Source organism: Pelodiscus sinensis, chromosome 12 (assembly GCF_052426305.1).
Source record: "Pelodiscus sinensis isolate ZL-2025 chromosome 12, ASM5242630v1, whole genome shotgun sequence".
NCBI lineage: Eukaryota > Metazoa > Chordata > Testudines > Trionychidae > Pelodiscus > Pelodiscus sinensis.
Genome location: NC_143063.1, coordinates 37,424,720 through 37,439,408, shown reverse-complemented (window position 1 = coordinate 37,439,408; position 14,689 = coordinate 37,424,720). Strand labels below are relative to the sequence as shown.

The following is a 14,689-nucleotide window of genomic DNA, read 5'->3' as shown; positions in this document are numbered from 1 at the left end:
CGCCCCCTCAGAGACTTGCCGAACTGGTTATCCAGCAGGTCAGCGCGAGCGGAACCCAGGTGTCCTGGCCACCCCCCTCCCCCGCCACGCCGCCCCTTCACCCCCCCCCCCCCCAGCAGCTCGGAGCGCACAGCTCGGAGGGAGGCGCTGCTGCCTTCGGATTGGTCCGCGCCCGCGCTCCCCCTCCCCCGTCCCCCAGGCTGGGGGGGCTGCGCACAGAGGGGAGAGGGGGCGCCGGAGCCGGGGCTGTCATTTGTCTGCAGCAATTTAAACCCTGCGCGCCGGCTGCCGCGGCTACCTGCCCCGGGGCGCGCGGGGGCTTCGCCGTCACCCATGCGGGGCAGCAGCCCACGGGACCCTGCGGGGGGCCCGTCCTCTCCTGCTGGCCCTTGGCGGGGGCAGGTAACCGGCTAGGTGCCCGCGGGATCATGGACGGGCTCCTGCTCGGCGCGCGGGCGTTACCTGTGGCGAGTCTCCGCAGCAGCTCCATGCAAGTCCTGAGCCTCCTGTGGCTGGGGGGCATTGCAAAGGCAGGTCGAGAGCACCTCCTCGGGCAGCCCTCTGGAGTGCTCACATGCCAGGTCACTGAGCCCTTTCTGGTGCTTTTTCTCTCTGCTTCCCCGCTCCAGGGACTCTCGCCCAATACCCCCTTTCTCTTTCTCTCTCTTTTTTTCTCTCTCTTGCAGACCCTTCAGTTGTGCTGCCTCTGTTGCCTGTCCTTTGCAGCAGCTTTAACCAGTGACAGCAGCAGCAGCCACGGACTGAATCATGGTTTGTATATTTCTTTTTTTTTTTGCATGCACGTTTCTTTTTGGAACCTTCAACACTAACCCCCCCCCCCCCCCCCACACACACACACACCCTCCCAAATGTGGGAGCCTCTTTTCAATGACTAGACCCGGAAGGCAGGCATGCTGCTGGAAGCCTACAGGGAGAGAGAGACTATCTCAGGGGCACAATAAACAGGGAACAAGCTGAAAACTGGACAAGAGCAAAAAGGAAATAAACGCATTTTTAAAACGCAAAGGAAATAAAAATAAAATTGTAAATAAACAAAAACTAGAGGAAATAATCCGCGCAACCCAATCTAAGGGACTGTAGCACTGGGGGAGGGGAACTTGTATAGACAGGTTTGTGTGCTGTTCCCAGGTTGCAAAGTCTAGTGTTTTGGTTTTGATGCCTTTTGGAAGCCTGCAATATCTCTCTATGTATTTGCACTTGCTGTGAGGGATAAGTACAGAGAAGAATGCTCAGGGAGGAGAAATAGTGCCTCAGCACTGTCTGTTTGCTGGGGGATTCCCTTTTTCCAGCAGCTGCTTGCATTTTTGGCCACCAGCCTGCTTAGTGTCCTAAGTTTCTGCCATTGATTAACACCACTTAAGGAAAGTGAAAGCCCTTGATGCATTGCTTCCACAGCAAAAAGAAACCTATTACTAGCTAAATTTTCAGTGTACTATGCACCTAATATAAGCTGTTCAAAGAAAGGAGATTAATAGTGTGCAACATCTGCTGCTCTATACAAACACTTTTTTTCCTTTATAAGGATTCATTTCAATTTAAGAAATAAATTGTTTTATTATCAAAGAAATGGATATCCTTAGGCATTCTGACCAGAATACACATGAAAATTTAAGCAGTGTTAGGAAGTAAGCTACTTAATATTTAGGTTTTAATGTAAATGGTTCTATCTGGTTGAGTATGTATCTAACTTCAAGGTTGTAAGTAATCATCAGTTCACCCTGTGAGTAGCTCAGTGGGACTACTACAGTGTTTAAAGTTAGGCACATGCTTAAACACTTGAATCAAGCCCTATATTAATCTCTTCTCCAGATATTATGAGTGGATCATAGTTTTCTTCTCCCAAATATGCACAGAATATTTTCACCTAGCTTAGCCAAAACAACAAATCACTGTGACATTCAGCTAGCAATGGCTGAATAGAGGTTATGAAGTAGGATTTGAAACCTGCCTAATCAAGCCATTACAAAGAGAGGAGGTCTGACTCTGTTAAAGCATTAATAAATTAATCTTTTAATCCAGTTGAATAAATGGAATAATCTTGTTCTCAGCGCTTCTGTTAAACCAATACCAAGGTGACAATATTTACTCCACTCTTGGAAAAATAATAAATAAGAACTACAGACAAAACATCCACTCTTCTGGCATGTGTGGTAGCAGTTATTATAGGGGGAGGGGAAAAATCTTGTGATGACAAATGTCTTCACAAGAGTGACTGTGGGAAAGTTCACAGCTTTGATAGTCTGTTCTTCTCAGTGAGTCAGAAAAGAAATAAACACTGCATTAGAGTCTGTGTGGCTTATATGGAACAGCCTGAAGTTGCATCAGATGAATTTAAGCATGTATTAGTTATGTGTAGTGCATGGATCATTGGTGCCATGCCCTAAATGAGGAAGCTTCATGTCAGATTCAGAGTCTACTTCATAAATGACCACTATGTTTAAAAATGACATATGCTTTATTCATTGAGTACAAAGGCTGATAGTTATCATTTTACCATTACAGATTACGTATTTGTAACTCCTGTCGAAGTGGATTCCAATGGATCATACATTTCACATGGTGTTTTGCACAGTATTAGGAAAAAGAGATCAACTCAAAGTTCAAAGAGTTCCTTGCACTACAGATTTTCAGCATTTGGACAGGAACTGCACTTAGAACTTAAACCTTCTACCATATTTAGCAATAACTTTATTGTCCAGGTACTTGGGAAAGATGGAATCACAGAGTCTCAGGAACGTGAAGTTGAGCAATGTTTCTATCAGGGATTTATAAGGAATGATACCACCTCTTCAGTAGCAATATCTACGTGTCTAGGCTTGGTAAGTGTTTCTTTAAAGCAAATTTAGCGTTAGATTTCTATATTCAGAAAATATCTATGTTTATAAATTATCTGATTCCTGAAACATACAGGATATATTTCATGTTATGAACTATTTTGCAATTTTTCCTAACATCATTAGCTGAACTAGCATCATCATGTTTAACAAGAGAGTTTTAATTGTAGATTATAAACTCTGTCGTTATCATATCACTGGTGTGTTTTGGGGGAAGGGTCACAATTTTAAAGAAAGAAAAAACAGCTGATGGCAGATATATGGAATAAATCCATGAGAATTTTCATTCATTTTCAGAGCAGTGTCAAACTGCTCTGAAAAGATAAATGCCTTTCCCTCATTTGTAAGTAGTCCTTATTCTTACTTCTGTATTCAGATTATTTGTTCAGTAAATTTTTGCAAGATCAGGCCATAAAATCAGAAAAAATTAAACATGTCTAGGATTATCAGGTACCTGAAGGAAGAATGTGGCATCCAACTCTCATTGAAATCCAATAGGAGTTAGGTTTTTAGCTCCCTTAATACTTATTTTGAAAATTCCAGCCTTCATTGATTAATGAAGTGAAGTGATGAATTCTGTTCTGACTATAAGTGTTTTGTCTGCACTATTTGCTATTTACCACTGTTTTCCAAAATCATGAAAAAATCTTACTAACGGAAGCTTTTTTAGACTACATTCTACTGTGTTTTATCATCAAAGAAGTCTTCATTGATACAATGCAAAAGAACATCCACGGAGTTAAAACGTTCTTGTTATTTCTTAGGATAAAAGTCTTGCTTTCCCTGCAGTCCCCCTAAAAAACATGTCTGGTTTGGATCATAGTTTGGATCAAACATTTGGATTGAAGCAATAATATTCATGGCATTAGAGCATATGAGGGGATACAAAGCTTATGAGGTCAGTTGAGATCTGAAGTCCAGAAGAGATGTTGAATGAATTTCCAATTCTTTCATTGAGAGGATACTTGAATATATGACATCACTACTGTGTGACACTACAGAAGAAAAGCGAATTGAAAACATTCATTTACTTTGAAAATAAATAGAGTTTCATTGAAATAAATTCTTTTTGCATTGCATCATATTCAGCTCCCTGGAAATGCATTATAGGATGTTGTTGAGTGCTAGTTGAAATGAATGTGATTATACGTTGAATGCTCTGTTTCTTTTTCTTTGTTAGTAATGGCTACTAAGAGGAGTCAGCATCATCTGTATTATCCAGCTAGCTGGGACAGAGGTTTTGGCAGCAAGTGCTGAGAAATGGAATGAAGTTTTCTTTTTCTTTTTTCTTTTTTGTCTTGTTTGTAGTTCTGATGATATTAAGGTAGTTTGGTTCTATTAGAATGGCTTTATTTCTTTGATGACTTTCTTCATATTTGTTTGTAAACGGCTTTCATTTCCTATCATGAAGTGGTTCCTCTAAAGTAGATTATTTTGGATGATCATAGTTGTTTGTTTGGGTAGGCTTTATATTTAACAAACACATTATTAGCATTATGTGGAATAGTATTTCAATGTGTTGATTCTTGTCTGGAGTACCAGAGTTGGAGTCTGCTTGGGATCACAGGGAAGCTGAGTTCATCAATCTTGACTTAGTTTGGAATAGATCGTTGGTCTTATATCACTGTCTCGCTGAACAAAGTGTCATGACTGGCACCCTTTGCTTAGGAGAGACCCAGAATTTGAATAGCAGGGAGTGAGTATTGTGGTTGAATTGGTTTATTTTGGCAGAGCATGAGGTGTCTTCCAGTACTGCCCATTACTTCTCTAAATTATTTACAAGGTTCACTGGATTAGCCCTAATAATTAATAGATATCTTAAACTGACAATTTTAATTAATCTTCACTCATTATTTTTATAGCATGTTAGGAGTGGGTTATAAGAATAATCAAAAACAATTCTAAGTTTGCTGGGCTGCTTTGCTTAGTAATGTGCCATCATCTGTCTGTAATGAAAACACCAACATCTTTGACTATGATCCAAATTCAGTAATCATACTTTAAGTCTGGATGCTGTGCTGTGATCAAGGGTACCTCGTGAATAGCCTCTATATCCTCTTTGCACCAACTACTTTTGTCACTTGTTTGCCCTTCTTTCCTATTTGCTTTGTTCACCGCAATTAAACCGAAAGTGGTGTTTCTTCTATATGGTTGGTAGCACTAATCTTTTCATTGTTCCTTTCATTAGCAGTAGCTTCCCTACAATAAAACTGCAGTGACCCATTCTTTCAAGCCTGGAACACCACAATGTGATTTGGAAGCAACTGCGTTTCAATAGACTAGAGGGACTCTTTGATCTAATTTTTTTGGATGACCTACAGTATTCAGTCATTCCGTTGTCTGTTATCTGCGATTGCCTGTGGAGTGGCAATGGACTGTTAGGTTGAGTGACCCTGGTGTAACAGTAAAATAAAAAGGAGCAAGGATCTTTTGCTTTGCTGTAGACCTACTAAGAGAAATTTTCATTGAACTATGTGTACCTCAATGAAACCTTGTCATATAGGTTAGTATGATGCAAGTAATAAATTATTGGACCAACATACTTTTTTCACGCTATTTGTAGACTATGACCAAATTTTGCCTGAAGTTTTAAAGTGAGAACTGGTATGGAGATATAACAAAGGGCAGAATGTGGCTAACGATCTTTATTAGAAAGATGGAAGCTCCTGTGTTCCTAACTTCTTCTTCTTTGACTTCCCTGATATCCACCTTACTCACACATATACCTCAGTTTTGCCCTACGATGACATCATCCTATCTCTAATTCTCCCCCTATACTCCCCACTATGTATATACAGGATGTATGTACTCGTTTGTAAACTGTTTGGGTGGGGACTTTGAGGGATTCGTGTGAGATTACACAGTCAATGAGTGCAGACTAGAGAGAGTCCAAGTGTTGTAACTCTGTCATGTGGTTTAGTGGCATTCTTAGTAATTCTCTATATTTGTCACATGTGGGTTTACAGAGTAGGATATATGCTCAAGCTACACAGGATCCTTTCTCTCGTATAAAATCAAACCACCATAGAAAGTTTATGCTGCTGTCCAGTACAGGAGACACAAAAAAGTAGGAAAGGATAGTGAAAGTTTTACTCATTTGTAATCACTTGTGAGGATGTTACTTTCTGTATTGGGAAACGCTACTTAACAAATGCAGTGGAAATGGAAGAGAAACCTGGAGGGCAAAATGATTTTATATTGGTGTCTGATCAATAGGAATTCTCCCATGATTGGTCAATTACGCTATGTCCAGAGCCAATTTAAGTCAGTGGAAAGATTGCTTTTGACTTCAGTGAGTTTTGGATCAGGATCCTATCCTTGAACCAAATTCAGCCCTAAGTAAATATGACATCACTGAGGCCAAAGGAGTTGCACCTGCTTATGCCAGAGCTGAATGTATGCCTTTTTCTCCCTTTTATTTATGTACCTCAATTAGGGCAGTGAAGAGCCAGCTTCATGCATTAGCCAGTGCCCTTCTTTGTTTTTGGTAAGATGTGATTGAATCCTTCATTATGAGGGGCCTCCTTCTCTTGTCTCAAGTTCTGTTGTGTTTGCTGGTGTCTAGTCAAGGGAAGAGAACAAGGAGGAAAGGATGAATCATGTTACAGTCAGTGAGCTGTCAGAGGAGTCTGTGAATAAAAGGTTTGGTTGTAGCACTGTGAAATAAACAGGAGACGTATTAATTCAGTGGGAGCTGTGCGTGCATGTCTGAAGGCAGGACTTAGTTCACAGTATCAAAGAAGACACAAAATTAAAGGTTCTCAGTGTAGTCTGGCCACCAAAGAGACTGGCAGGGAGAGCCATGCACTCGTTCTTCCCGGTCATTCAGTTATACCCCGTATTAGCATTATTGACGTGCCCATAAGAACACCTATTACTAGAAAAACTTGCGTTTTACATCCAATTCAATATACTGAGATAAATTCCATAACACTTACTTGGGCAAACTGGCAGTGAAATGGATGGGCCAAATTCTGCTCTCATGCTAGTGAACACTTATATTGCATGAGGTTGCTTTAGGCTTATACAGGTGCAAAAAGATCCAGTAAGAGTTTTGGACAATTCAAAACTGATCAAGGAACTGAGGATTTGACGTACGCTCAATAGTATTATTAGTCTATCCACAAGTCAGCAGCAGATACTATAATTAGTGCTCCATTATACCAGAGCAATATGAACAATTTGGACTGCCAGAAATGTACACCGGCCCCCTGAATTCACCCCATACTACAACAGTATAAAAGAGGAGGAAAGAAATTCTCATCTTTCAGAGAACATTTCCTGACACTGAATACAGGCCACATCTAGAATACAGGCAGATCACTAGACCATGCACTGCAGGGCAGAGAAGGATGAGTTGGATATCGGTCCAATGACTTGCCTTTTCTATGTCTGTGTGCTCACTCCTATGCCCATTCATTTCAGCAGTCCAAGATAACACATTCTGATTCTTCTGCTTTCACGGTACTTATAACAAAAGTCATTGAGACTTAGGTTTGGGGCTGTGATCTGCCTTCAGTGGGCAGGAGGGAGAAATACCTTCAGGGTTAGGGCACAATTGCCAGGTTCCTGGTGTCATTGTACATGGATATGGCACAGTGCTCCGTGAAGTTCCCATGGAGTGGGTACAGACTTTACACAGGGCTCCATGGACAGAGGACTGGTGCCTATAAAAACAATTTAGCCCTGTGGGCCAATCCATTTTCTACTACCTATGCACTGCTAAGGCTCATAGAATGGAAATCTGATGCAGCTTCTCACTACAAGGGCGTGGAACAGGCCTAGCTAACTTTTGAGCCAATTCCCATTCCCTTCCTCAAATGTAGGGGCAGGGAGAGGCCACAGATGGAGTGCCCTGAGCTTTCAGCTATCCCTTGCTGGAAGATGATCCATTGAGGGTAACCAGTGTAATTTAGAGTAACCCATAAGTTGCTCTGAGTTACATCAGGGACACATAACCAGCCCCAGGATCAGGGAACAGCACTGTTGTAGTTCAACCTTTCTCCCTTCAAGAATCTAGACTTCAGTCTTGATTTATCATTACTGTAAAATACATAAAGGGGTTTATATGGGTCAGTTTCTCTGTTTAGACACAAAACAGCAATGTTTCGTTAGCTGTATCAAAGAATTCCCATGCAACTTTGTTCCCACAGTTTTCCTAGCTAATTTTAAAGAAGATTACACTCAACTTCTGTACTGCAAGTCAGGAAAGGATGACCTCTGAGTGACTGGATGTCTTTGATGTAAATAAGGATTTTTATTTTAAGCTGCATTATTCTACTTGAACTATAGTATTTATTGTCAACTGATCCTGACACTTGGGAGATGTTTTTACCTGCTCTGATTGTATCAGGTTTTAAGAAAAAATAAATACTGTTCCTTTTAAGTGACAATGTCTGCAGCTCACACTAACAACTGACTTGTACAGTAATTACTCGTTTAACACGTGCCTGCTTAAAATGTTTTTGCAATAGCACGATTTTTTTTTCAGGGCATGTTTTTCAAATAACATGACCATCCCCAAAATAACACGAAAATAATCAAGTGGTGGACTGCTTTGCACGACGGTATAAGTTGGTGAAACTCTGCTCACTCGTGTTTATCTTTGTGTTTAACAAACCACAGTGACTTGTGTTGCTAGATATCTTGTATCGCTAGATATCTAATGCTGACGTTGACAACCCAGCACTAACAAAAATTGACTTTGCCACTACCACCTAAACAAACCCCCCACCTTTTCCATTATTTTTAATGGGAAAATTGACCCTGCATAACATGTTTTCATTTAGCACAAACATTTTTGGAAACACATCTATAGTGTTAAATGAGGAATTACTGTACAGGAGTTTATTTTCTCCACTTTTTCAAATAGTGAATTTAGTGCTCATAGAAGGTGCCAAATTAATAGAACCAGAGACTAAAGCTGTCTTATCTCCCGCAAAACACAATGTCAGCCTGGGAAGTAGTAGCATTTTCTGCAACAGTGTATTGGAATCATAACAGAGCATTGGTTTTGCTGCTTGCTCTATGACATAGCACACTTAATTAAACAGATTTAGTGGTGTCTCAAGCCTGGCCTTGGAGGTAGCCCATCCCAAAGCATAAGAGGACAGTTCTTTTCCCAAATGTATGAACTCCTTCACCTTTCTGTGAAGCCAATTCATCAATTATGATGCTAGGTTTTTGTGGTTTGGACACTTGAATTGAACAGAGAACATGACTTAGTTTCATGTTAGTCACTCAAGAAAGGGCGTGGCCAGTCCATTTTGTGATTGACAGTTCATTACCAACTCCCTGAGTCATCTAGTCCTTCGGAGACTTCTTTCTTGTAGTCTTAGTTATAGTATATGTTTGAGGAATGATTACTTTTGCCATTCAGTCTTTGGATACATCACTCAAATCTATACATTGTTGGTAAGCTCTTCAGACAGTTGTGAACAGCATTAAACACAGTGGGGTTCTGATCCATGTTTGCAGCATGTAGAGACTATCTAAATACAGATTGAACCTCTCTAGTCTGGCATTCTTTGGTCCGGCAACTTCAGTGATCTGACATGATTTTAGTTAGCTGGATGTCCACTCATCATGGGTGTGTCCAAGTTTCCTGCAGTCCCATAAAGTTTTTTTTACAGCCACCAATCCTGGCTCAATGTTCTATGCTGTTAATCTCTAATTTAACCGGAAATGTCTTCTAAAAGCCCAGTAAGCAGTGGAAGAGTTGGTAATGCTGCTAGACAATATTGACCTCCCATGATTTGGAAAATTCTCTGGTTTGGCACTGGTCAGTTCCTGAGGGTGCTATACTAGAGAAGTTCAACCTCTAGTGTTAAATGATCATTATTATCAGGGCTTGACAAACAGCGGCGAAAGCCGTTCGCCAGCCCTGCACTGCGCATGGTAAATGGAGCACGCGGCTGTTGAGCCCTGATTATTATTATTCCTAAGATCTGTTTCAAATCTGCAATGTCCAGACATTATCTGCATTCCCTCTAAGCTCTGTGGTAGCACAGCTTCACAGGTGATTTATCAGCCCCACCCCATCAGTCAACTCTGTTCATGGAGCCCTGAGCCTCTGACTGGGTGGGGCTGATTAATCACCTGTGAAGCTTTGCACATCTTATGCCCAGCAGGTGTAAATCAGCAAAATCCCATTGACTTCAAAGCTGCTGTAGATTTCCTTGTCTGTGCTGCTGATTTCACATCTGATTAGTCAAGGTGACAGAATTTGAAACACCTGATTAATTTCCCAAGGTTTAGGCTTATTGTTTACTGCTTCCACTGCAGTCAATTGGAAGAGTAATCCATCTACTAAGTCATTTCTACTCTGTTTATATTTTAATTCACTTTCTGCCTCTCCTGAGTAAACTCAATGTTGCTGGTGTTTCCATTTACCACTTCTCAGGGGATTGTTTATATAAAAGGAAATCTATTTTCAATTAATTTGTTTTGCCTGATGGCAGGAAAATACTTCATTTATTGTTGGGCCACATCCTCAGTGGGTTCAAATTGATATAGCTCCATGAAGTCAATGGGCTTGTCTTCCCTACAGAATTAACTGGAGTGTTGCTGCAACTTGAGACCCATTCACATAAAGACCGTTAATTTGAGCATAGTGATACTTTTCACTTGCATTGGTTGGCCCATTAGAGGTCATAAGCTCAAGTTGGCATGACTCGTTAGGTGCTAACTAGAGATGTAAAATTCCAGTTTAATAGTTGACCAGATATATGTTGTGTTTAACTGGTTAACTGGGCCTGGCGGGCTGCTTTGGTCAGGAAGGGCTACAGTGTGGGTGGGGACTGCTTCGGCTAGGCCAGGCTGAGCCTATTGCATCATGCCACAGGTCAGGGGACTTCTCTGGTCAGGCTAGGCACCAGTTAACTGGTTACTCTGGTAAGCATACTAGTAACCGGCTAACCAGTTAAGCCTTTACAATCCTAGTGCTAATCCAACCTCTCTTTGGAGCTCCACTGAGGCCATTCTTATATAAGCAAAATGCAGGACAATGTAGCACTTTAAAGACTAACAAGATGGTTTATTAGATGATGAGCTTTCGTGGGCCAGACCCACTTCCTCAGATCAAATAGTGGAAGAAAGTAGTCACAACCATATATACCAAAGGATACAATTAAAAAAAAGTGAACAAATATGAAAAGGACAAATCACATTGCAGAACAGAAGGGGGATGCGGGGAGATGGGAAGGGGGAGGAAGGAAGGTAAGTGTCTGTGAATTGCTGATATTAAAGGTAGGGAGAGTGGGATGTTTGTGAGTTAATGGTAGGCCCAGTTAACCAGTTAAACACAACATATATCTGGTCAACTATTAAACTGGAATTTTACATCTCTAGTTAGCACCTAACGAGTCATGCCAACTTGAGCTTATGACCTCTAATGGGCCAACCAATGCAAGTGAAAAGTATCACTATGCTCAAGTTAACGGTCTTTATGTGAATGTGTCTCAAGTTGCAGCAACACTCCAGTTAATTCTGTAGGGAAGACAAGCCCATTGACTTCATGGAGCTATATCAATTTGAACCCACTATTCTTATATAAGCTAGACTAACCAAAGAGAAATGAACTCAAACGTAAATAACATAAGTTGACTTTCCAGTACAGACAAGTCTAATGGAGCTCTGCCAATTGCCACTATCTGAAGAGCTGACCCATTGTATTTTGATTGGGAGAGCTCTGACCAACTGACAATACCCCTTTAAATAAAACCCTGAATCTGAGTTGAACATTTTTGGATAAATATATTACAAGCAAGGTTTTCCTGTGTCTTTCTGATTATGTCACTGGAAGAAGGAGCTTTGGTTCTTTCTTGCCTTTTCTTATCCCATTTCAATCCAAATTCTGTTGCGGCAGGTCTAGCATAAATTACAGTGTGCTAAAGGCATTTCCCATTGATTTGCACTGACAGTGATTTGACCAGCTATGTGATGGGTTGATGAAAGCAATTTTTTTTCCAAACAGTAGAGCCTTATTAAAAATTTAGATGTAGAAATTTAAGGAAGCTTGGAATCACAATACTTTGCATTAATAGAGTGTTTGTTAAATATGAACCTCAAAACAAATTTACAAATGTAAATTAATTAAACCTGAATTCATGCCTATGAATTAGCTACGTTTTCTAAGAGGGTAATCCTGGTATATTGTTGTTTGGAAAAAGTCATGTAACATGATGTACACAGTATTGTATCTGTGTCAGTTCCAGGGCATTAGGGAGACAAGGTGGGTGAAGTAATATCTTTTATTGGACCATCTCCAGCTGGTGAGAGAGACAAGCGTTTGAGCTTGCACAGAGCCATTCTTCAGGTCTGGGAAACACACACAAAGTGTAACAGCTAAATAAATGACAGAACAGATGGGTTAGCATAAGTAGATGTAAGATGTATGTAACAAGATAGCAACTTTTAATTCACCTCCTCAGAAGTCATTAAGTTGGAGAAATGCAAGCCAATCAGACCATCTGTTCAAATTTAAGTTAAAGTATCTTTTGAAATGGTTATTTTTAGGGTGGGGAAATAAAAGGAAATATTGACCAAGGAGAATATCTGAGGTCAAGAAATATTACTATTCACTTCTACAGAAGCCAGTGTGTTCTTTCTATACAACATATGGAATGCTGCATATCAAGTGTAGTATCTGAAATAGTCTACATCACATCAATGTAAATAAAAAACTAGTTTGGCAGCAGAGCTGGTACCATGCCATTGGCTGCCCTGGTTGGGCTCTTGGCTATCTGAGTTTGCCTTTACCAGAGTAATGAGGAGCTAGTACACGAGGCTCTTATTCCTATATACCCACTTAGCAGACAGACACACTGAGGCAGCAAAGTGCTGTGGTGGGATGATGTTTTTTCATCCTTTTGTGGCATAAACATTTCCTGATTCTTCAGCATCATCATCTCTCGCTCTGTCACATGTATACTATTTTAGCACATAGGTCATGATATAAGACATCAGAAGTTGTGGATTGTATTCCTGGCTCAGGCACAATCTTAATGAGTAACTTTGGGCAATGTGCTTATATCTTTATAAGCCTAAAGTTCAGAGATGCCGAACACCCACAACTCCAGTTGCAATCAGTGGGATCTGCAGGCATGCTCCAAACTCAAACCCTTGTCTGACTCACATTCTTATTTTGTATGGCAGAGATAGACACATAATACATTGGCTGCTTTTCATGTGTAGCTTTCAAAGCAATTTATAAGGGAGTCTATCATCAGTTGTAATTTGCTGAAGTTTGCCATAATATCTTGGATTCAGGGTGGCCTGTGCATATAGGCCGACTCAGCCGTTGCCTAGGGCACCGCCTTCAACGGGGCACCCAATGATGACGTCACGCCATTGAGGGCCGTGCAGGCGGGGGTGCCGATCATGCGTGCCACCTGGGGCGCCAGCTGCCAGCAGCCCGCCTTGGGCCGTCCCTGCTTGGATTCAGCCTGTACTGTCAGTCGTTCCAAAAATTGTGCATTTTTACTGGGACAGCGCCTTATATGGAAACGTCCACCAGTATGCATTAGAGTAAAAATACAGTAGGACATACAGTGCTGTGCTGTTGTGCAGCTTAGAGACAACTTCACAGGTGATAAATCAGCCCTGCACAGTCAGTCAGCTCCATGCAAGGAACCCTGAGCCTCTGACTAGGAAGGGCTGATTATCACCTGTGAAGTGGTGCTGGGGGGCAGCTTAGAGGGAACACTAGACATGATAAACAATTAAGCAACCAGGTATATTTTCTAGAACAAGGAAGCGTGTATTACATTTCCAGAGATAGTTACACATTTTAACCATTCTTTTAGCAGTCAGAAATATACTTCAACTACAATAATTAGGAGGTGATTTTTTTTTAGCATGCTCCTGCTTTGTACTTGAAGGAACAATACCATGCGGACAGTTTTTCTTGAAAGTTTAGAATTCTATTTTTCTTGAGCAGGCTAATTCAGGCACCAGTCACAGTAGCAAAAATATCAATACTAAATGGGCTCGTCTACACTGGCCCCTTTTCCAGAAGGGGCATGTTAATTTCACCTATCGTAGTAGGGAAATCCGCGGGGGATTTAAATATCCCCCGCGGCATTTAAATAAAAATGTCCGCCGCTTTTTTCCGGCTTTTAAAAAAGCCGGAAAAGAGCGTCTACACTGGCCCCGATCCTCCGGAAAAAGCACCCTTTTCCGGAGGCTCTTATTCCTACTTTGGTTTAGACTTTGAAGTAGGAATAAGAGCCTCCGGAAAAGGGCGCTTTTTCCGGAGGATCGGGGCCAGTGTAGACGCTCTTTTCCGGCTTTTTTAAAAGCCGGAAAAAAGCGGCGGACATTTTTATTTAAATGCCGCGGGGGATATTTAAATCCCCCGCGGATTTCCCTACTACGATAGGTGAAATTAACATGCCCCTTCCGGAAAAGGGGCCAGTGTAGACGTAGCCAATATGTTTTTCCAAGTTAGATTATGTGGTATGAAATCAACACTAGCAGGGAAAGTGCACTGGGGATATTCAGTAAAAGATAACCACAGCCCAGCTAAATTCCACACATAGACCAGATCCTCAGCTGCCATAAATCAATGCAGTTCTATTGACAATCAGACCATTTGTCCATTTTATGTGATATCCTGCCTTCAGCAGTGATAGGCAGTACTGATCACAATAGAGGAAAGAAACAAAGAACACCACACAAAAAGTATATCAAATACTAGGTTTCATACCTAAATAAGTGGTCTCATTTCTAGAGCTGCTGGACACCTGTCTGATGTCTAGGCATCTATTTATTGCTGTGGAGGATTGATCCATAGACCATTCAAGTCTGTCGAAGGACTCTTGTTGATGCCATTG

General features: G+C 41.2%; 1 protein-coding gene across 3 annotated transcripts in view; it reads left to right on the top strand.

The window, feature by feature from the left end:
- Positions 1 to 212: 212 nt before the first annotated feature.
- The window catches only part of ADAMTS18 (ADAM metallopeptidase with thrombospondin type 1 motif 18), a 129,498-nt gene continuing 115,021 nt past the window's right edge, over positions 213 to 14,689 (top strand). Inside the window, exons 1-3 of one of the 3 annotated variants that reach the window (XM_006122438.5) lie at positions 213 to 581; positions 687 to 771; positions 2,524 to 2,840. In XM_006122438.5, coding sequence (XP_006122500.2) covers positions 429 to 581; positions 687 to 771; positions 2,524 to 2,840 — 555 coding nt within the window. In that variant the 5' untranslated portion in view covers positions 213 to 428. The remainder of the gene's footprint in view (positions 582 to 686; positions 772 to 2,523; positions 2,841 to 14,689) is intronic. The other 2 variants (XM_075940029.2, XM_075940027.2) reach the window with 2 other exon arrangements.